Source organism: Cynocephalus volans, chromosome X, assembly GCF_027409185.1.
Source record: "Cynocephalus volans isolate mCynVol1 chromosome X, mCynVol1.pri, whole genome shotgun sequence".
Taxonomy (NCBI): Eukaryota; Metazoa; Chordata; class Mammalia; order Dermoptera; family Cynocephalidae; genus Cynocephalus; species Cynocephalus volans.
This window is the reverse complement of record NC_084478.1, coordinates 155468391-155492854: the sequence shown is the minus strand read 5'-3', so window position 1 is coordinate 155492854 and position 24464 is coordinate 155468391. Positions and strand designations below refer to the sequence as shown.

The 24464-nt window shown below is 37.4% G+C and overlaps 1 protein-coding gene across 1 annotated transcript in view; it reads left to right on the top strand.

Moving 5' to 3' along the window:
- Window positions 1-24464, top strand: part of ATP11C (ATPase phospholipid transporting 11C) — a 189012-nt gene that overhangs the window by 106884 nt on the left and 57664 nt on the right. The window contains exons 7-9 of the mRNA XM_063083465.1: window positions 12346-12474; window positions 14299-14402; window positions 24364-24414. Of these exons, the coding sequence (XP_062939535.1) occupies window positions 12346-12474; window positions 14299-14402; window positions 24364-24414 (284 nt within the window). The remainder of the gene's footprint in view (window positions 1-12345; window positions 12475-14298; window positions 14403-24363; window positions 24415-24464) is intronic.

The following is a 24464-nucleotide window of genomic DNA, read 5'->3' as shown; positions in this document are numbered from 1 at the left end:
ATAGCTGGGTCGTATGGTAGATCTATCTGCAATTGTTTGAGGAACCTCCATACCATTTTCCATAGAGGCTGCACCATTTTGCAGTCCCACCAACAATGTATGAGAGTTCCTTTTTCTCCGCAGCCTCGCCAGCATTTATTGTTCAGAGTCTTTTGGATTTTAGCCATCCTAACTGGGGTTAGATGGTATCTCAGTGTGGTTTTGATTTGCATTTCCCGGATGCTGAGTGATGTTGAGTATTATTTCATATGTCTGTTGGCCATTTGTATATCTTCCTTAGAGAAATGCCTACTTAGCTCTTTTGCCCATTTTTTAATTGGGTTGCTTGTTTTCTTCTTGTAAAGTTGTTTGAGTTCCTTATATATTCTGGATATTAATCCTTTGTCAGATGTATATTTTGCAAATATTTTCTCCCACTCTGTTGGTTGTCTTTTAACTCTTTTAATTGTTTCTTTTGCTGTGCAGAAGCTTTTTAGTTTGATATAATCCCATTTGTTTATTTTTCCTTTGGTTGCCCGTGCTTTTGGTGTCGTATTCATGAAGTCTGTGCCCAGTCCTATTTCCTGAAGTGTTTCTCCTATGTTTTCTTTAAGAAGTTTTATTGTTTCAGGGTGTATATTTAAATCCTTAATCCATTTTGAGTTGATTTTAGTATACGGTGAGAGGTATGGATCTAGTTTCATTTACCTGCATATGGATATCCAGTTATCCCAGCCCCATTTCCTGAAGAGGCAGTCCCTTCCCCAGTGAATAGGCTTGGTGCCTTTGTCAAAGATCAGATGGCAGTAAGTGGACACACCGTTATTTCGCAAAGTCCATAGTTTACATTAGAGTTCACTCTTGGTGTTGGAAATTCTATGGGTTTGACAAATGTATAACATGTATCCACCATTGTAGTATCATACAGGATAGTTTCACTGCCCTGAAAATCCTCTGTGCTCTGCCTATTCATCCCTCATTCCCCCCTAACCTCTGGCAACCACTGATCATAGTTTTGCCTTTTGTAGAATGTTGGATAGTTGGAGTCATATAGTATGCAGCCTTTTCAGATTGGCTTCTTTCACTTAATAATATGCATTTAAGTTTCCTGCATGTCTTTTCATGGCTTGATAGCTCATTTCTTTCTTGTGATTAGTAATATTCCATTTTCTGGATGTACCACAGTTTATTTATCCATTCACCTGCTGAAGAACATTTTAGTTGTTTCCGAGTTTTGTCAGTTATGAACAAAGCTGCTATAAACATCCATGTGTAGGTTTTTGTGTGGATGTTAAGTTTTTGATTCATTTGAGTAAATACAAAGGAGTTAGGTTGCTGGATTGTATGGTAAGACTATGTTTAGTGTTTTAAGAACCTGCCAAACAGTATTCCAAAGTGGCTGTATCATTTTGCATTCCTGTTAGCAATGAATGAGAGTTCCTGTTGGTTCACATTCTGACCAGCATTTTATGTTGTCAGAGTTAGATTTTGGCCTTTCTAATAGGTGTGTATTGGTATCTCACTGTTTTAATTAGCATTTCCCTGATGGCATATAATGTGGAGCTTCTTTTCATATGCTTACTTGCCATCTGTATATCTTCTTTGGTGAGGTGTCTGTTTGGCCTTTTGCCAATTTTTTATCAGGTTGATTTTTTATTATTGACTTTTAAGAGTTCTCCATATACCCAGTGTTTCAGTCCATTTCTGTTGCTATAACAGAATACCTGAACCTGGATCGTTTATGAAGAAACAAAATTTATTTCTTACAGTTTGGAGTCTGGGAAATCCAAGGTCCAGGGAACACTTCTGGTGAGGGGCCTTCTTCTACAGCAATGGAGGGTATCACATCACTAGAGAAAATGAGCAAAAGAGAGCTAACCTTCTCACTTTCCCTCCTTATAAAGTCATCAGGACTGTGCCCATTACTCCATGAATGGATCAATCCATTCAAGAGGTCACAGTCCTCACAATCTAATCACCTCTTAAAGGCCCCACCTTTCATATACCATAATTTCATTTCCCACTCTCAACACTGTTAGAATGGGGATCATGTTTCTAATACATGAACTTTTGGGGGATACATTTAACCCATAGCAGCCAGCTATAGGTAAATTGTCTTGTTTCTTCTTATAGTAATGATGGGAGGAAGGCTACAGAGTGGGATAGTCACTTGAGTTTGACGTAGAATGTCTTTCTTATTCTCCTTTGTTTTGCCCCTCCATTCTCTGCAACTCAGTGGAGAAGACCCTGTGCTGAACCTAGGGTAGGTTAAGATCTGATATTTTTCAAACAAGTATAGAAAGTCGGCATCATTGTTCAGCATAAGAACCACAGGTAGCCTAAATGATTTATAGCAATAAATCTTTTGTTCCCAGGGCGCTAAGTAAAATTGCAAGGCAGGCAAAGTTCTCCCACATCTCTCCCTTTCTCTCATTTCTTCTTTCTGATTTTGCTGTCCCTCTCGACCCAAACCCCCTTTAGAAAGGCCCCCATCGGCTACCTTCCCTTTACCAGGTTTCTTTGCCTTGAGGCTGATCTCAGTGAGGTATAATCTTGATTAAATAAGTTGACCTATTGTGTGAATGCTATTTGATTTTTTTCTGGAGTATATGTGTGTTGGAAGAAATGCTGATTAACCCATAGTCTCTAAATTGCTTGCCTGCCGAGTAGGGGGAGAGGTTGTGGTGGGACTATTTTTTTAGACTGAAAGTGACTTCGGTCTGCATCCTCTGTGTAATGGGGAGCCTTTAAAGTGTTTTAAAGCCAGAGAGTGACTTGATCTTTTTTTTTTTTTTTTTTTTTTAAAATAATACTCTGGAGATATTGATATTCACCTCTGTACCCCACAAATAAGTTTAGTCAATTATTTTTCAATAGAAAATTAATTTAAAAAATAAAAATAAAACTCTGGAGAGTAGGCAAAGTGGAAGCATAAGCAAACATGCAACTACTTAGGCGGCTCCTGCCATATTGTAGGCAGAGGATGATAAGAACTTATATTAGGATGATAGTTGTAGTGATAATGATAATAAAAATAGTAGTCAACATTTACTTGTATATAGTGCATAATATATGCCAGACACTCTTTTTTACAGATTAACTCACTTAACCCTCACTTTACAACAGCCCTATGAAGTGGGTACTTTTATTATCCCCTTTACAAATGATGAAACTGAGACACAGGGAGATGAAGAAACTTGCTCACAGCTAGTAAGTGAGAAAGCTGGAATTTGAATTTTCTTTTGGCCACATTTGAGTTAGAGATACCTCTTAATATAGCAGGAGTTGTCAGTCCTGGACCTCAGCAATGTTTTAGCTGGGAATAGAAGTTTGGGTGTCATCAGCATATGGATGCCATATGAAGCCATGAGACTGGAATCACATACAGCATAGAGTACATGCTTATTAACAAGACTTGAGGGATTCCAATGTAAAAACACAGTTATATTAAAGAGAAGGAGTATGGTTTTTGGCATAAGAAGTATTGGAAACTAGGTATAGTAAGATACCTCTCAATAATACTTCAATGCCATGTTTTAGTCATGCTTTAGTGACAAATAGAAATAAAGGATATGCTCTGGTATTTCAATCAATGAATCAACCAAATGTATTTAGATATTATGCAGAGTTCCAGAAGGGTTACAGAGAGTGAGAAGAGACGGTTCATGCTCTCAAGGAGTTTTACTGTTTAGCTGAGTAGTCATGCCACGCAATGCTAAAACAATACCAATGCAAGAAGATAACTGATAAGAACCCAGTGAGTGCTTCAGAAACTAAATACTCTTTGAATTTAGAAAAGAGGAGTGAAAGCAGTTTTCTAAAATGAGGTGGGCATGAAATATATTGTAGAATTCCAACAAGTCATGTGAAAACATTTGAATTGGGGCAAGAGTGAGGGACACCACCAAGAGGTAGACAGGAAGCTCCTTGGGTTGGAAGTTAGTAGTAAAAGGATTTGAGTTGAACATCTTTTCTAACATAAACATTTAATGCTATAAATTTTCTTCCAAGTGCTGCTTTAACAGCAGCCCACAAATTTTGATATGTTTTCATTTTCATTCAGTTTAATATTTTCTGATTTCTCTTAAATTCTTCTTTGATTCATGAGTTATTATTTGGGAATTTTCTAGATACCTTTTTGTTACTGATTTCTGGTTTAATTCCTTTGTGTTCAGAGAACATATTTTGTATCATTTCAGTGCTTTTAAATATGTTAAGCTATGGGCCGAGCCCATGGTGCACTTGGGAGAGTGCGGTGCTGGGAGCGCAGCAACACTCCCGCCGCGGGTTTGGATCCCATATAGGAATGGCCGGTGCACTCACTGGCTGAGTGCCGGTCACGAAAAAGACAAAAAAAAATTAAAAAAATAAAAAAATAAATATGTTAAGGTATGTTTTGTGGCCCAGATATGTTATATTTTGGTGACCATTTCACATACACTTCACATACACTTGAAAAGCATCTAAGAGAATGTGTATTCTGCTATTGTTGGGTAAAGTTTTGTATAAATGTCAATAGGACGAGTTGATTGATAGTGTTTTTCAAGTCTAATATAAACTTACTGAATATTTTCTCATTCTATCAATTATTCCGAAAGGAGTCTAGAAATATTCAACTATAATTGTGAATTTGCCTATTTCTCTTTTTATTTCAGTCAGTTTATACTTTATTTACTTTATAGTACTAAGTATAAAAAGTATTTGGGATTACTGTGTCTTCTTAGTGAATTGGCCCCTTTATCCATATATAATATTCCTCTTTGTTTCTTATAGTATTACTAGCTTTGAAGTCTAATTTGTCTGATAATATTAATATAGTCAATCTCACTTTCTTTTGAGTGATGCTTGCATGGTATTCTCTATCCTTTTACTTTGTGTGTGTGTGTGTGTGTGTGTGTGTGGTGGCTGGCCTGTAAAGACCTGAATCGATGACCTTGGTGCTATAAGGCTGATTTTTTTTTCTTTCATCCTTTTACTTTTAACATATTTTTGTTTTTTACTTTACTTTTAAACTAGTTGGCTCTTGTTTTCATTTTTTAAATCCAATCTGACAGTCTCTTTTATTGGATTGTTTAGACCATTTACATTTAACATAATTGCTTACGTGGTTTGATTGTTTGTCCCATCTATTTGTTTTCTTCTCTTTACCTTCCCTCTTTTGGATTATTTGAACATTTATTTGTGATTCCACTATACCTCCTCTATTGGCTTACTAATTATATCTCTTGTAATTTTTTAAAATGATAGCTCTAGAGTTTACAATATACATTTTAATGTGTTAATCTTAGATTCAAATAGTATTAGACTACTTCACATATAATGCAAGTACCATATAACAGTATACTTTCATTTCCTCATTCACATTCTTTTTGTTATTGTTATCATGCATTTTACTTGTACATTTTATAAAGCCCACAATATGTTACTATTTTTGCTTTAGACAGTCCGTTGTCTTTTTTGGTGATAAAATATACATAACATAAAATTAACCATATAACCATTTTTTAGTTACAATTCATTTGCATTAAGTACATTCACAATGTTGTACAGCCATGACCACTATCCATTTCCAGAACATTTCCATCATCCCAAACAAAGCTCTGTACCCATTAAAAACTCCGCATTCTTCCTCCCTCAGCCCCTTGTAACCTCTCTTCTACTTTCTGTCTCTGTGAATTTGCCTATTCCAGGTACCTCATATAAGTGGCATTATATACTACTTGTCATTTTATGTCTTGCTTATTTCATTTTGCATAATATTTTCAAGGTTAATTCATGCTGTAGTAAGTATCAGAATTTTCTTACTTTTCAAAGCTGAATGATGTTCTGTCATACATATGTAACACAGTTTGTTTATCCATTTATTTCTTGATGAACATTTGGGTCCTTTCTGCCTTTTGACTATTGTGAATAATGTCACTATGAACATTGGTGTACAAGTATCGGGTTGAGTCACTGCTTTCTGCACTTTTGGGTATATAACTTGGAGTGGAATTGTTGGATTGTAATTGTCTTTTTTTAAACTGTCTTTTAAAAAGATTAACAATAGAATTATATTTTATATTTACTCATAGTTTTACTATTTTTATCATTATTTCCCTGTGTAGATACAAATTTCTTTCTATTTTTCTTTTCAGTACTTTAAAGATGTTACTCCACTGTCTTCTGGTTTGCATAGTTTCTTTTTTTTTTTTTTTTTTGTCTTTTTGTGACCGGCCGCACTGCGCTCAGCCAGCGAGTGAACCGGCCATCCCTATATAGGATCCGAACCCGCGGCGGGAGCACTACCGCGCTCCCAGCGCCACACTCTCCCGAGTGCGCCACAGGGTCGGCCCTGGTTTGCATAGTTTCTAAGTCTGTTGTCATTTTTATTTTTGTTCCTCTGAATGTAATGTTTCTTTGATGGTTTCATGTTTTTATATTTAGTTTTCAGCAGTTTGACTATGTTATGCGTAGATTTTTTTCTTTGTAGTCACCCTCGTTAAAGTTCTTTTGGATCTGTTGTTTGTTAGCTTAGATGAACTTTGGATAATTCTTGGAAATTATCTCTTCAAACATTTTTTCTGCCCCATTATCTTTCTCTTTTTCTGAGACTCCAATGACATAACTGTTAGAGTGTTTGACATTTTTCCACACCTCTTGAATCATCTGTCCTTTTTTTTTTTTTTTAATACATTACTTCCCCCCCCATTTGTGTATCATTTTGGGATAATTTTGTTTGATCTGTCTTCATGTTTACAGATTATTTCATTTGTTGTATCCAGTTTGCTGGTTGAAGGAAATCTTCATCTCTGGTATCATATTTTTTATTTCTAACTGTTCATTTTCTTTTTTTTTTTTTTTTTTTTGGTAGTATCCATTTCTCTGCCAAAATTTTTCATCCACTCCTGCATATTGTCTACCTTTTCCACTAAATAACATCTTAATCATAGCTATTTTTAAGTCCCTGTTTCATAATTCCAAAATGTGAACATTTCTGGGTCTGGTCCTGTTTGTGTTTTTGTGCATCTCATATTTTTTATTGAATTTTGAACATTGTGCATAAAAGAAAGGTGGAGACTAAGCAGTGGTGGATGTGTATCTGAAATGGGCCTGCCTCTTCTTCTGTCAGGCTATTTGTATTAGGGGTTGAGTGAATCTAGTCTGCAGTTGGGCTGGCTTTGGTTTCTGTTATAACTATTGATACTTTCAGTATCCACTGTGCTTCAAATTCCTGGAGTGGTAGATTGTTACCTTGAGCTTTGTGTGGGGCCTGGTTTGCCAGGGGGGTTTGCTCAGTGTTCCTGTTCTACCCTCTGCCTTCAGCTCGTTCTGTATTGAACCACAGAGGTAACCCCTCTCTGTTTCCTTGCTTCTCCCCTGGTGATAGAGTGCTATTTCTTGTTTGTTATTTAGTGTAAGGTTCCTGATGGAAATGGAGTGGTTTCTTAGTTTTCCTGTTCCAGTCTCAGTAGTAGGTAGGCCATATTTACCTAAGCCTCAGATTAGGACTTTCTCAGTATTCCACCCTATCTCCCATGGTAGCTGTACTTTTGCCTTGTATCAGTGTCTGGTCCTTGGTATTAGTGGGTTTTTTCCCATCCCCTACAGCAGGTTGCTTTTGCTTCTACCTCTCTTCTAGCAATGGTGATATTTCCTCCAAGACTGTGCCAGGGAAGGTTTCTTGCTTTTCTCTTAGATACAGATGATTTTTGCTTCATATGAGAGAGAGGTCCACAATTCTGGCATGTTTTATACCTGTCCTTCTACAGCAGTCAGTCACCACCTGTATGCCTGTACCAGTGAGGGGAGAGACTGTTTAGGTTTCCTGCCTCGTTTCCTGCCTCCATGCTTTCTCATAAGCACCTAATAAAATCCTATGGAGAAGAACTTGTGAGGGGTTCTGATCTCCTCTTGTCTTTTAGGCTTGTAGAGTTTCTAAACTATCAGGTTAGCTCATACCCAGCCTTTAAGAATTGTTTACAAATCTGGTTGTTTTCTTCTTATCCATTTTTATGGTAGCCATTTCTTCCTTGTTTGCTCCGTCAGTTGTGAAACAGTTCATTTGTACTGTCCTCTCCTCAGAGGAACTTGTTACCCTTTGAAATTCAGTTCACGGGGTTGTCTTGCAACCTCAGCTCTCTGACTAAAAAATACATCATTTTATAAATCTATAAAATCCAATTTTTTCTTATATTGATGGGGGTGGTGATGTTCTCTTGTGGCTTTTAAAATGGTAAATGGAGAGCTCTAGAGTTGATTGTCTAACTGAATCATGTAATTCTCTTTCTTTAAAAGTCTTTTACTTTTGCCTTCCCCTTTGCCTCCAGGGTAAGACCTAAATCCTTTAGCCTCCTCTGCCGAGCACTTTTCAATCTGCCTATGCCTCCTACCCATCTCACCAGCCTCAACTTGTGCTGCAGATACAGAGACCTTTATATTTTGTATCTGAGCAAATCTTAAGTGTTGAAGAAAAAAATGCTCTTTGTGGGTTTTATTTATCAGTGTCTTAGAGTCATCTTCCAACCTCTAATGAATATTTTTCCTCCTTCTAAGATGTGTTAGGATTTTGTTCTTATTTTTCTTCTGCATGTTTAAGCATAGATTGTGGGTTTATGAAAGCAACATAAGTGTTTATATAAGTGAGGAAGGAAAGATGCGACAAAATAAAATACTATTTACAAATTAATTCAGTTATTGATGCTGTTGCTCTTGGCTACTGGTTAAGATTGGCAAAGAAAATAAAATTATTCCTGAATAGGTCTTGAAATCCTCATCTTTATCTGCCAAATTATATTGCAACTAGAAGACAGGTGTTTCATGAATTGGTTAAGTATTTCACAGCCAATGTGTCCAAATCAGTGTGCCAGATACTGACTTCCTCCTAAAGTGGATTGCCTTCTGCTACTAGCAGCCTCCTACCTTTACCTTAGGGTTCTGTGCAAAAGTATTATTTATCATTTTCTATATAAACCATGGCATGAAAAATATTGGGAAGCACCAGACTGGAGGATTTCTTACATCCTTCCAATAAACTGTTATGACTATAAGTTGGGAGTAGAATAATAGCAGAGTATTAGTAATAATTATAATTAACACCTATCAAATGGTTAGTATGTACCAGGCACATTGCTTAATGCTTGTACCATCATTTCATGCTCACATCAATCTGCTGAGGTGGTTGCAGTCGTCTAAGACACTTACCCAAGGTCTTATAGTTGTATGATGGAGTTGGGACTTGAACTCAGGTTAAAAAGTTCAAGCTTTTATTTATTTATTTATTTATTTATTTATTTATTTATTTATTTATTTATTTATTTATTTTTATTTATTTTTTACATGGTGTAATTCTGTTTAATAAGCCAGCATTTACAGAATATAATTTTACTTGAATTTTAAATTTTATAAAAACATTATACAAGAAAGACATTTACTTATTATAGAAGAATTAGAAAATACAGCTAAGTAAAAAGAAGAAAATAAAAATTTCTTACAGTCCTCTACCTAGGGGTAACTACCACCAACTTTTTAGTCTGTGTATGAACTTTTAGACTCTTTAGACTTTTTTCCAATGTGCATACACATGTAAATCTTTTTTTTTTTTTTTTTTAATTTTATTTTGTCGATATACATTGTGGCTGATTATTGCTCCCCATCACCAAAACCTCCCTCCCTTCTCCCTCCCCCCTCCCCCCCAACAATGTCCTTTCTGTTTGCTTGTCGTATCAACTTCAAGTAATTGTGGTTGTTATATCTTCTCCCCCCCCACCGGTTTTGTGTGTGTGTGTGTGTGTGTGAATTTATATATTAATTTTTAGCTCCCACCAATAAATGAGAACATGTGGTATTTCTCTTTCTGTGCCTGACTTGTTTCACTTAATATAATTCTCTCAAGGTCCATCCATGTTGTTGCAAATGGCAGTATTTCATTCGTTTTTATAGCTGAGTAGTATTCCATTGTGTAGATGTACCACATTTTCCGTATCCACGCATCTGATGATGGACATTTGGGCTGGTTCCAACTCTTGGCTATTGTAAAGAGTGCTGCGATGAACATTGGGGAACAGGTATACCTTCGACTTGATGATTTCCATTCCTCTGGGTATATTCCCAGCAGTGGGATAGCTGGGTCGTATGGTAGATCTATCTGCAATTGTTTGAGGAACCTCCATACCATTTTCCATAGAGGCTGCACCATTTTGCAGTCCCACCAATAATGTATGAGAGTTCCTTTTTCTCCACAACCTCGCCAGCATTTATCGTTCAGGGTCTTTTGGATTTTAGCCATCCTAACTCGGGTTAGATGGTATCTCAATGTGGTTTTGATTTGCATTTCCCGGATGCTGAGTGATGTTGAGCATTATTTCATATGTCTGTTGGCCATTTGTATATCTTCCTTAGAGAAATGCCTACTTAGCTCTTTTGCCCATTTTTTAATTGGGTTGCTTGTTTTCTTCTTGTAAAGTTGTTTGAGTTCCTTATATATTCTGGATATTAATCCTTTGTCAGATGTATATTTTGCAAATATTTTCTCCCACTCTGTTGGTTGTCTTTTAACTCTGTTAATTGTTTCTTTTGCTGTGCAGAAGCTTTTTAGTTTGATATAATCCCATTGTTTATTTTTCCTTTGGTTGCCCGTGCTTTGGGGGTTGTATTCATGAAGTCTGTGTCCAGTCCTATTTCCTGAAGTGTTTCTCCTATGTTTTCTTTAAGAAGTTTTATTGTTTCAGGGTATATATTTAAATCCTTAATCCATTTTGAGTTGATTTTAGTATACGGTGAGAGGTATGGATCTAGTTTCATTCACTTGCATATGGATATCCAGTTCTCCCAGCACCATTTGCTGAAGAGGCAGTCCCTTCCCCAGTGAATAGGCTTGGTGCCTTTGTCAAAGATCAGATGGCAGTAAGTGTGTGGGTTGATTTCTGGATTCTCTATTCTATTCCATTGGTCAGTGTGTCTGTTTTTATGCCAGTACCATGCTGTTTTGGTTATTATAGCTTTGTAGTATAGCTTAAAGTCAGGTAGTGTTATGCCTCCAGCTTTATTTTTTTTGCTCAGCATTGCTTTGGCTATGCGTGGTCTTTTATTGTTCCATATAAATGTCTGGATAGTTTTTTCCATTTCTGAGAAAAATGTCTTTGGAATTTTGATGGGGATTGCATTGAATTTGTATATCACTTTGGGTAGTATGGACATTTTGACTATGTTGATTCTTCCAATCCAAGAGCATGGGATATCTTTCCATCTTCTTGTATCCTCTCTAATTTCTCTCAGCAGTGGTTTGTAGTTCTCATTATAGAGATTTTTCACCTCCTTGGTTAACTCAATTCCTAAGTATTTTATTTTTTTGGTGGCTATTGTAAATGGGCAGGCTTTCTTGATTTCTCCTTCTGCATGTTCACTATTGGAGAAAAGAAATGCTACTGATTTTTGTGTGTTGATTTTGTATCCTGCTACTGTGCTGAAATCATTTATCAATTCCAACAGTTTTTTTGTAGAGGTTTTAGGCTGTTCGATATATAGGATCATGTCATCTGCAAACAGGGACAGTCTGACTTCATCTTTTCCAATCTGGATGCCCTTTATTTCCTTCTCTTCTCTGATTGCTCTGGCTAATACTTCCAACAATATGGTGAATAGGAGTGGTGAGAGTGGGCATCCTTGTCTAGTTCCTGTTCTTAAAGGAAAAGCTTTCAGCTTTTGCCCATTCAGGATGATATTCAAGCTTTTAACATTATGATTTACTCTCTACGTTATTAAATTATTCATGGTTTCTTCTGTCATGATTTTCCTCCACTTGAGCTTTGGGTACTTGCTGATAGGAAATTGTTTCTCATTGCTGTATTGATTGATTCTTCTAATAGCAGATGAAGTCTTGGAAAGTGACTTACAGAAAAAAAAAAACTTTTTCCCCAAATGTTATGGAAAAAAATCAATGCATCTAATGAACTGAGGTTTTCTAAGCAATGAAGAAGGAACCAGCACCCAACAATCATAGCTGTTATCACATGACAGACAAAATATGGTACAGAGTGGGAATGTGGCTGTTCAGTGTTCACAAAGTGCCCAACTTGCAGCATGTAGATTTTCTTGATCCATTCGTGATGTGATAATGGTCATTGTCTTATCAAACAGCCATGTCAGAATCACTTATTAGAGGTAAAGGTCAGTGCTAAGGTAATCTGAAAGCATCCAGAGTCCTTGTGCTCTTAAAGCAGATTCTGAATATTGAGTAATATGCTTTCATCACCTTTTATGTGGGATAGGATGAGATACTTTCAAAGCCTTTGAGCAAGAGATGCCTCCTGCTAATGTTTTAACTTTAGTGTGAGGTACAGTGAATGCTTTGTTTGGATTTTAAAATACTTTTTGTTTCCATTCTAGGTTGGTGATGTAGTAGAAGTACAGGCAGATGAAACCTTTCCCTGTGATCTTATTCTTCTATCATCCTGCAACAGTGATGGAATCTGTTATGTCACTACAGCCAGTCTTGATGGGGAATCCAATTGCAAGGTAATAGAGACTAAACCTTGCCTAAACATTTTGAGCTGATGATACTAATCGCACAATACTGCTTCTTACCACCCCCAATCTTATTTTTTCCTAATTATATAGGTTTTGCATCTGAAGATAGCTTTATATAATTGTTTTTTTTTTTTTTTTTTTTTTTTTTTTAACTTCTAAGCAAATACTCATCTTTAAGGAAAAGGATGGTGTTGGGTGGGGAAAAATCATGTCCCCAAATAAAAGCACCATAACTTTTATAGCACTACTTGAATTTAATATTTTATTTAAGCTCTTTTAAATGGTAGTAATTGTAGAATGAAACTACATGACTATAAAAATAACTTCTGGTACCTGTACTGGCCGGCCACCTAAAAAAAAAAAAGAAAAGAAAAATAACTTCAGGCACTCTAACCTTACAGTTCAGTCTATTTTTATTCTAAAAGTGATATATGTTTTCTTGAAAAAATGGTTTTTTCCTGGCATATAGGAAATCTAACTTGGAGTAATTTTGATTGCTTTTTTTAATACCTTAGGGTGTAGTTTGGCAAATGCTTGCTTTATGACAACTAGAAAGAATTACATGTGTATTGAGTTAAATTTGGTGAGACTGGGGGATAACTTAATTCGCTGGTATTTTTTGGCACAGTCATTTCTTGGCCATCACCCAGAGGTGCAGAGGGCAAGAAGATGTATCTTCTTTATGCTGCCTTTAAGGAGGATGTGCTCACCTCTAAGTATATTCTGGAAGGGCTTCTCTGCTTGCTTATTCTCTCTGGAGTTGACCAGGACTCAGTATGTGAAAAAGGAACTTTACCTGTTAGATGACTAATTCTATATTTCGAGGGCATTGTGACGAACTAGTAACATTTAAACTGTTCAAAAGCAAAAGTTATATTTTAGGGAAAGTCAAGCCCCAAATTGGGAAATCTGCCTAAAGATTCCCTAATAGTGAAAAAGTTGATTAGAGGAAGAAAACTTACAGGTAGTTTCTTTTTTTAATTAAGTCGATCTGATTAAATCGACTAAAAATACAAAGGTTTTCAAAATCAGGAGATAGTTTTAAATATAGCTCAGGCTGTTCTGTAATATTCCCCAAAGACCATGGCAACAGCTTTCCCTTCTGCGTAAGCAGTGCACTCTTTGAATCTGCATTAGCCTTTGTTTGATGATTTATAAACGGTTTCTTTGGAGCCTGCCTTAAGTTCTGGATGAATCAAGTGCATAATATACACTAGTAGACTATTCTAACTGTCTGACTAATGCAAGAAACATCATCTCCCTGCCATCTTCCTGCCCCTTATACAAAATATAGCCATGTTGAGCATTTTCAAGATCATTAATTAAGCTATTTGTGTAATAGAACTATTAATGATTTTTTCCTTGCTCTTGGCAAAACTTAGCATTCTTATGACCACAAGGGTTATATTCAATTCATTATGTGTATATGTCTATATAACCATACACTATAATGAGCAAAATAATGAGTCTCAGTGCTATAAATAGGAAAAAAAATGTATTAAATTTTTCATGGGGTTTTTGGTTAATTATATGCATGCTGCAAATGGAGTCCTCTCAGCTGTCAGTATCAAGAAGAGCTTTTAGTTTTTGCATTATCTTTGAAATTCCCTTGCAGCAGGGTTATCTTTCTAATTGTAATATATTTTTAGGATAATACCATAAAACTTATTTGGTGGAAATGTGCATCAATATTTGTATAATTCTGCCAATGCCTTTTACTAAAACATACTGTGTTCCTGAAATCAGGTGGGTGTATGATTATGAAAAGAAACACTTGTTTTTGTTTTTGCTTCTGCTTCTGCTTTCATCTAGACACATTATGCAGTACGTGATACCATTGCACTGTCTACAGCTGAATCCATTGATACCCTCCGAGCAACAATTGAATGTGAACAGCCACAACCTGACCTCTACAAGTAAGAATCACCTCATTTCATTTTACTGCTATCTGTGAGCTCTGCTTCTCTTTGCCACCAGTACTGCAAAGAAACACCCACCACTTACCAGCCTACTCTCATTTATGTTTTTATGAGCTGTTCCTTCTTTCTGGCAGGGAAATGAATCAAAACAGCCCTGTTCACTACCAGCCTAAGATAAATCATTGTGGGCCCAGGCATCCTGTGTATTTTCTTTTATTTTTGTTACTTGTAAACATGGCCATCTATAATTTTAAAATTTTTATCCTGTAAGGCAGATGTATCAGACTGATGTAGTAACTAGAATTAATTAAAACAAAAATAAACCCTTTTTTACATGCCATCCAACCTTAAAGAGAGAAGAGGATATGGGGCCATGCAGTTAGTAGGTAGGCACTCTATATCCTTTCTTACAATGATCATGATATACTGAGGATTGCATATAGGCTGTTTCTTGTCCACAGTAAACATTTAAGTTGAGGGAGCAGTAAAATGATGTAATTTCCTCTATTTTCCTGTATTTAGGCCCTCTGGAGTAGGTTTGCTGATTAACAGTCACTGTGGGTTGTCAAAAATTGGGCATTTCATTTTAAGACTGGTTAGTTTGGTTCATTAGGGCATGGTGCTAATGAGGGTAGAGTAACAGGGTTTACCTTTCTTAGGGTTGATTCCCATGTAGGCCAATTAATTTCATTCTGTTCCACCCTTTACAAATAGCATGAATTACCCAGGCCAGCCATCTTGCTAATGCATTCTGTTGGTCATAATGGGGAACCAAGTGGTTAGATGTGGTTTACAGTAACACCTAGTAGTGGAAAAACAAAGTATTCATTCTACTGCAAGAACAATGCCCTTACTCCTTCCCATCATTCCTTCTTTCCTCTTTTCCTTACTCTCACATATCCACCTTGATACTATTAACTGGGACCACAAAGTAAAAAAGCTATTCTCTGCCTTCAAGGAGCTCACAGCGAGCAAAGGAAATAAAAGAGTAAAGCTAAGCTTCCAGTACAGTGTGATAATAGAGATGAGTGCAAGGTCCATGGAATCACAGAAAAGGGAGTGACTTATTCTGCCTGAGTTAAAAGAACTCTGTATATATACCCTTGCATATTTGTAGGGAAACCCCCAAATTTCTCAGTTGCCTTAAATATGAAGGAGAATTTTAGGTCATGGAAGGTTATTACTAATTTTCCTAGACTTGATTGAATCTCTTGCTATGTGACTTCAGAATACCTTGTACTTCCACCTCCTTAGTGGTAATCACTTGCATTGTAATTGCCTGTTTACTTGTCTTTCTCAGGGCAAGGAACAGGTCATTTTGCTTATTAGCATATCTTCAGCACCTAGGACGGTACTGGCACAATTAATATATGTTGAATGAATGAGCAGACCTTCATATTTTGTGTATATAGTAATATAAAATATTTCTATTTTCCTGTGGGAAAAAAACCCTGCTGTTTGTAATGCAAATTATAAAATGCTCATTACACTCTTGTTAAGGAGGGATCAGGTCCTTTTACCCCATTTTACAGAAATGCAGGTTACCATGTGCCTAGACATATTTATTGGGTCAAGCTCAGTATTAAGTTCAGCTGTAACACAGAGGCTGGTCATTTCTAAGATAATCCTCAAGTGTTCACTGTCTAAGACTAATGCTGTGGTTTAAAGGGTAGTACCAAGACCAGCAGCATCAGCATCACCTGGGAACCTTGAACAAGAAGCTCAAGGATGGGGCCCAGAAATCTGTAGCTTAGTAAGCCCTCCGGTGATTCTGATGCATGCTTAAGTGTGAGAACTGAACTAATGGTTTTGCAAGTTGTCTATTTGCACCAGAAACCTTTATTCATGTGAAGCTAAAATAGAAGCCACATTATTTATATAAGGATATAAAGGAGAGGATATTGTGTGTATGCAAATGCCAAGTAGAGCTTGAAAATCATTTTAGAACCTTTGTTTATATTCTTATAATTCAAAATATTATTTTATTTATTTTTGATAGTTTTTTATAGAAAGATAATTGTATATATTTGTGGGGTACAGAATCAAGTGTCAGTACATGTGTACAATCTGTGGTGATCAAATCAGGATAATTGTATACTCATATTTTAAAAATGTAATCAATCTTTGTGACCCTTAACTAGTTTCTCGCCCCACCCCCCGCTACCTCTAATAACCACAGTTCTGTTCTCTTTGGGTTTTTTTGAAAGTTTAATGTATTATTGTGATCCTTCCTTCCTTTCTTCCTCCCTCTCTCCCTTCCTCCCTCCCTCCCTTCCTCCCCCCAACTTATGAATGAGAACATTCAGTATTTCTCTTTCTGTGCCTGGCTTATTTCACTTAACATAATTTTCTCTAAGTTCATCCATGTTGCAGCAAATGGCAGAATTTCATTCTTTCTCATGGCGGAGTAGTATTCCATTGAGTATATATACCACATTTTCCTTATCCAGTTATCTGTCAATGGACATTTAAGTTGATTTCAACTCTTGGATATTGTAAATAGAGCTGCAATAAACACAGGAGTGCAGGTATCCCTTTGACATAATGATTTCCATTCCTTTGGGTATATACCTGTCAATGAGATTGTTGGGTCATATGGCAGTTTTATCTGTAGTTGTTTGAGGAACTTCCATACTGTTTTCCATAATGGCTGCATTAGTTTATAGTCCCACCGACAGTGTAAGAAGGTTCTCCTTTCTCCACATCCTCCCCAGCATTTGTTATTCTCTGTCTTTTTGATAATAGCCAATTTAACTGGGGTGAGATGATATCTCAGTGGGGTTTTGGTTTGCATTTCCCGGGTACTGAGTGATGTTGGCCATTTTTTCATGTGTCTTTTGGCCATTTGTATATCTTCATATGAGAAATGTCTTTTCAGTTCCTTTGCCCATTTTTTAATTGGGTTACTTGTTTTCTTACTGTTGAGTTGTTTGAGTACTTTGTATATTCTGGATATTAATCCCTTGTTGAATGCATAGTTTGCAAATATTTTCTCCCATTCTGTAGGTGGTCTTTTCGCTCTGTTACTTATTTCTTTTGCTGTGTAGAAGGTTTTAGTTTGATATAATCCCATTTGTTTTTTATTTTGTTGCCTATGCTTTTGGGGTCATATTCATAAAGTATTTGCCCAGTCCTACTTCATTAAGTTTTCTCCTATGTTTTCTTTTAGGAGTTTTATAGTTTCAGGTCTTTAAGTCTTTAATCCATTTTGAGTTAATTTTGGTATATGGTGAGAGGTACGGGTCTAGTTTCATTTTTCTACATATGGATTTCCAGTTTTCCTGGCACCATTTATTAAAGAGGCTGTCAGTATGTGGGTTGATTTCTGGGTTTGCTATTATATTCCATTGGACCGAGTATCTATTTTCATGCCAGTACCATGCTGTTTTGTTTACAGTAGCTTTGTAGTATAATTTGGAGTCGAGTAGTGTTATGCCTCCATCTTTACTTTGTTTGCTCAGGATTGCTTTGCTATTTGTGGTCTTTTGTTGTTCCATATAAATGTTAGAATTGTTTATCTATTTCTGTGAAGAATGTCATTGGTATTTCGATGGGAATTGCATTGAATCTGTTGATAGCTTTGTGCAGTATGGACATTTTCACAATGTTAATTCTTCCAATCCAAGAGCACAGAATGTCTTTCCACCTTTTTGTTTCCTCTTTAATTTTTTTCAGCAGTGATTTGTAGTTCTTGTTTTAGAGATCTTTCACCTCCTTGGTTAAATTGATTCCGAGGTATTTTATTTTTTGGTGACTATTGTAAATGGGCCTGCTTGATTTCTTTTTCTGCTAGTTCATTATTGGAGTATAAAAATGCTACTGATTTTTGGGTATAGATTTTGTATCTTGCATCTTTGCTGAAATTATTAATTAGCTCTAAGAATTTTTTGGTAGAGTCTTTAGGTTTTTCTATATGCAGGATCGTATTATCTGCAAACAGGGACAGTTTGACTTTGTCTTTTCTTATCTGGATGCCCTTTCTTTCTTTCTCTTGCCTGATTGCACTGGCTAGTACTTCCAATACTGTGTTAAATAGGAGTGGTGATAGCAGGCATCCTTGTCTTGTTCCTGTCCTTAAGGAAAAAGCTTTCAGGTTTTACCCATTCAGGATGATATTGGCAGTGGGTTTGTCATATATGGCTTTTATTGTGTTGAGATACTTTCCTTCTATGCTTAATTTGCTAAGATTCTTTATCATGAAGGGATGTTGAATTTTGTCAAATGTTTTTCCAGCATCTCTTGAGATAATCATATGATTTTTGACCTTGATTTGGTTGATGCAGTGTATCACATTTATTGACTTTCGTATGTTGAACCATTGTTGCATCTCTGGGATGAATCCCACTTGATCATGGTGTATAATTTTTTTGATGCTGTATTCTGATTGCTAATATTTTGTTGAGGATTTTTACATCTATGTTCATCAAAGATATTGGCCTGTAGTTTTCTTTTTTTGTTGTATCTTTGTCGGGTTTTGGTATCAGGGTGATGCTGACCTCATAGAATGAGTTTGGGAGAATGGCTTATTTCAATTTTGGGGAATAGTTTGAAGACGATTAGTATTAATTCGTCTTTAAAGGTTTGGTAGACTTCAGCAGTAAAGCCATCCGGTCCTGGGCTCTTTTCTTTGTTGGGAGACTGCTGATTACTGCTTCAGTCTCATTGCTTGTTATTGGTCTGTTGAAGTTTTCTATGTCCTCTTGGTTCAGTCTTGGTAATTTGTATATGTTGAGAAATGTATCCATTTCCTCCAGGTTTTCAAATTTGCTGGCATGTAGTTGTTTGTTTTAGTCTCTAATGATTCTATGTTTGTCTGTGGTATCAGTTGTAATGTCTCCTCTTTCATTTCTGATGGTTGTTATTTGGGTCTTCTTTTTTTAGTTAGTCTTGCTTATGGTTCATCTCTTCTGTTTATCTTCTCAAAAAAACAACTTTTCGTTTCACTGATTTTTTTTTTTTTAATCAGTTTTTGGGTCTCCATTTAATTCTTCTCTGATCTTAATTATGTCTTCCCGTCTATTAATTTTGGAGTTGGATCATTCATGTTTTTCTAGTTCTTGGAGGTTGTTTATTTGAAAACTTTCTATTCTTTTGACTTAAGTATTTATTGCAATAAACTTCCTCTTACTACTGCTTTTGCTGTATCCCACAGGGTTTGGTATAATGTGTCTTTATTTTCATTAGTGTCAAGAAATTTTTTGATTTCCTCTTTAGTTTCTTCTTGGACCCACGGGTCATTCAGGAGCATGTTGTTTTATTTCCATGTGTTGTATAGTTTCCAGAGTTTCGTTTGTGAGACCCATGTTGTTTTATTTCCATGTGTTGTATAGTTTCCAGAGTTTCGTTTGTGAGACCCATGTTGTTTTATTTCCATGTGTTTGTATAGTTTCCAGAGTTTCGTTTGTGAGACCCATGTTGTTTTATTTCCATGTGTTTGTATAGTTTCCAGAGTTTCATTTGTTATTGATTTCTATTTTTAATCCATTGTGATCTGAAAAATATTTGACATGATTTCAGTTTTTTAAACATTTGTTGAGACTTGATTTGTGACCTAACGTGTGGTCTATTCTGGAGAATATTCCATCTACTGATGAGAAGAATGTATATTCAGTAGTTGTTGGATGAAATGTTCTGTAGATGTCTGCCAAGTTCAGTTGGTCTGAAGTGTAGTTTAAATCCTGTGTTTCTCTGTTGATTTGTTGCCTTGATGATCTATCCAATGCTGAGAGAGGTGTGTTTAGGTCCCCAACTATTATCATATTGGGGTCTCTCTCTTTCTTTAGGTCTAATAGTGTTTGCTTTATATATCCAGGTGCTCCAGTGTTGGGTACATATATATGTTTATGACTGTTATGTCTTCTTGCTGTATAGATCCCTTTATCAATATATAATGGCCTTCTTTGTCTCTCTTTATGGTTTTTGGTTTAAAGTCTATTTTATCTGACATAAGAATATTTAATCCTACTCATTTTTGGTTTCCATTTGTGTGATATGTCTTTTTCCATCCCTTTGTTGGTAGTCTGTATGCATCTTTACTGGTGAGATGAGTCTGTTGATGACAGCATATAGTTGCATCTAGCTTTTTAATCCAATCAGTCAGTCTGTGTCTTTTTGAGCTGGGAATTTAATCCATTTACATTTAGGGTTGTTATTGAAAGGTACTGTGTTACTCCTGTCATTTAATTGCTTTTTCTTTCTTTTCTTTTCTTTTTCTTTTCTTTTCTTTTCTTTCTTTCTTTTTTTTTTTTTGAATCATAATTGATTATACATATTTTTGGGATTCAGTGTTGACATGTGTTGATCAAATCAATATTACCAGTATGTATATTGTTGCAAATTGTACTTATTCTTTATGCCCCATGTCCAAACTCTCCCTATAACCCTCTCCCTCCCCACTCCCACCACTGATAATCCTAGATTTCATCTCTCCCTCTGAAAGAGTAATGATTACTCTGTTGATTTGTTGCCTAGATGATCTGTCAATGCTGAAAGGTGTGTCCAAGGTCCCCCAATATTATCGTAGAGCAGATGCTTCTTCTGTCACTCTGGAATAGGCTTTGTGATCTCTTCTTTTCTTTGGTCTCTCCTGGTGACTGTCCTTGTATCAATGCACTCCCATTGCTGGTGGACCATCTCTGTGGTGGTTGTGATGTCTAGCCACTTTTGCGGCAGCCGTGGTTACTGTGGTAGCTGTGGTTGGCCACCCACATGGAGGTGATGTTTTTGGCATGCTCCTTGGCACTGGCAATGTGCCTGGTTATGGGTGGGGGGTCCATTTCTCAGCTCCATGCCCCAGGTCCCTGTAATTGCTTTTTCTATGGTTGATTTAAACATTTTTCATTTCTTTTTCCCTGTTATTGTTTTCAGTTTTTGTTGATTTTTTAAGGTGGTATGATATAGTTTCTTTTTCTTTCTCGTTTGCATATCTGCTCTACCAATGGTGTTTGTTCTTTCTAGTTTATTCATGGTGGTGATTACTGGGTTTTTTTGTTCCAGGTGCAATACTCCCTTAAGGATTTCTTGTAGAGCTGGTCCTTTGATGGTGAACTCCTGCAGCTTTTGTTTGTCTGGGAAATACACTATTTCTTCATTTCTGAAGGATAGCCTTGCTGCATCAAGTGTTCTTGGTTTTCATTTTTTCTTTTAGTACTTTGAATATATCATCCCAATCTCTTCTGGCCTGTAGAGTTTCTGTTGAGAAGTCTGCAGTTAGTCTGATGGGGGTTCCCTTATAGCTGACTTGATGCTCTTCTCTTGCTATTTTTAGGATTCTCTCTTTGTCTTTGACTTTTGACAGTTTGACTACAATATGTCTTGGAGAGAACCTTTTTGTGTTGAATTTGTCTGGGGACCTTTGAGTCTCCTGAATCTGGAAGTTCATATCTGTACCAATACCTGGGAAGTTTTCTGCTATTACTACATTGATTATGTTTTTAATGTTTTTTTCCTTTTGCCTCCCCATCTGGAACACCCATGTTTCAAATGTTTGTGTGCTTAAGGTGGTCTGCTAGTTCTTAGATTCTCTTCATTTTTTAAAATTCTTTTTTCTTATTTTTGTCTGCTTGGGTTATTTCAAAAAGATTGTCCTTGAGATCAGAAATTCTTTCTTCCACTTGCTCTATCCTTCTGCTTACACTCTCAGTTGTTTTTCATTTCATTGAATAAGTCTTTCATTCTAAGAGTTCTGCTACATCTTTTTTATGGAATTTATATCTTCAAGTCCTGAATTGTTTTTCTTTTTTCATCGTGTTGTTTAACTAAGTCTTTCTGTATCTCACTGATTTGTTTAAGATTGTTACTCAAAATTCCTTTTCAGACACTTTGAGGGTTTCCCGCTCTATGGGGTCTGGTATTTGAGAATTATTGTATTCCTTTGGTCATGTCATATTTCCTTGTTTTTTCATATTTCTACTCTCTCTACATTGATGTCTGGTCATCCAGTTGAGCAGCTGCTGCTTCTATTACTCTGAAGTGGGCTTTGAGGAGAGAGTTTTCCTCCTGTAGATGTGTTTTATATTGATTGTTGAGTAGGGTATATTAGTATTGGTTCTGGGTAGACTCAATAGTGTAGTCTCTGAATGGGTACTTCTGCCATATTCAATGTTGGACTTGTGTGTGAGTACCTCTGTGGCATAGTCACTGGGGCACTTAGTGATTTCTTGTTGAAATTATTCGGGATGTTGAGGATGTGGGACAGCTCTTGAGATCTTGGGCGAAGTGCCTGGGTTCCTTTTCACTCTTTGGCTGGGGTGCGTGACCCTGGGTGGACTTGTTGGTTCCCAGGCTAGTGTCCTCTGACCCTGATATGTGCACTGGGGTATACTGGATCTCCTCAGCTTGAATGAGTGACCCTGGGCAAAGTTTCTTTCCTTGGTCCTATGGGCCAAGGCTCCTCTTGGGTTCTTGCTTCCCTTGGTTTGGGTATAGGTTGGTGGTGGCTGGAATTTTCTTCTGTACACTACTTGGCTATCCTGGGTTTCTGTATTCTCCAGGTTCTCTATGTGTGACTCTCCCTGGGTGAAGGCAGTGGTGTTCACTGCACACAGGGAGAAATTCTCCGTTTGAATTGTGTCACTGGGGTGTGAGTCTGCACTGGCTTACCTCTTTCTGGCTTCTCCGTTTGTGACCCTTCTTGTGTCAGTGCATGGTGGCATTGGTGGGTCCTGCCCTTGGCTAGTCTGATTGGTGCAGCAGCGGCAGTAGTGGTGTATGTGGCTGCTGACAGCAGCAGTGGCGGAAGCAGTGGTGCAGGCAGAAGCAGCAGAGGTCCCATACACAGTTATTCTAGCTACTGCTTCAGCATTGGTAGGGCATCGTGCCAGCTGCTGGTCTGGCTGATGTGTTGGCATGGGTGGGGGTTCCATGCCCAGTTGATCCCGCTGGTGCGATGGCTATGGTGGCAGCAGCCACACTGCATGTGACTATGGTGGGAGTTCCACACATAGCAGGGCAGGCTGATGAGGCGGCTCGGGCAGGGGTCCCGAGTGTAGCTGGTCTGGCTGGTGAGGTGGCTTGGGCAAGGGTCCTGGGTGTGGCTGGTCTGGCTGGTGTGGCAGTATGGAAGGTCCCTGGCAATGGCCACCACACTGCAGGGGGCGGCGGCAGGGAGTTCCACCTCCAGATGTGGGGGTTACTGCTTAAGTATTAGCAGGGGATCCCACACCCAGCCTGTCCTGCTGGTATGATGGCTATGGTGGTGAAGGCCACACAGAACACAACTATGGCAGGGGAACTCACAAGCAGCTGAGGTAGGTATGGAAGCTACTTGGGTGGGGGTCCCATGCATAGTTGTTCAGGCTGGTGCATCGGTGTAGACAGCCACTAGCAAAGGTCCACTGCATTGCAGGCTGCTGTGGCAGGCATCCCACACATGGACAGGCTGACTGGTGCAGCAGTGTGGGCAGGAATCCTGTGCACTGTTGGCTTGGTTGGTGCTGTAGCACTGGTTTGGATGGCTACCAGTAATAACAGCGGCTGGAGCCGTGCTGCAGGCGACAGCAGCATGGGATGGGGTGAAACTCACAGTAGGATGGTGGGCAGTGGTCCTGGGTCCTGACAGTGTCACCGGCGAGTGCAGTGCTGGTAGTGGTGGGCCTGTTCTGGTGGGGTTCTGTGGGAGAAATGCATCCTAGGTTTCTCTAGTCAGCCATCTTCCCCTCAAAATATTATTTTAAATATTACATGAAAATGTTATATACCTTATTGGTTCAACATAACTTTTTTTTTTTCCCAAGAAATACAAGGGCTCCTCAGAAAGTTCATGGAAAGATTCATGTTATCTTTTAATTCCATTTTTCCATGAACCTTTTGAAGTACCCTCTTATAATAAGCTTTTGTAGTTCATTCAGTCTTATCTATCTTTTTGTCATTATTTGTATTTGGTTTCATTTTCATATTTGTGGTATTTGGATTTCACCTGGATGTAGAAAACATATTTACTATTATGTTCTTTTTACAGGTTTGTTGGGCGAATCGATATCTATAGTGATAGTCTTGAGGCTGTTGCCAGGTTAGTTTGTTATTTTTCTAATCTTTTTTGGGGGGTAGGTATATTCTCTT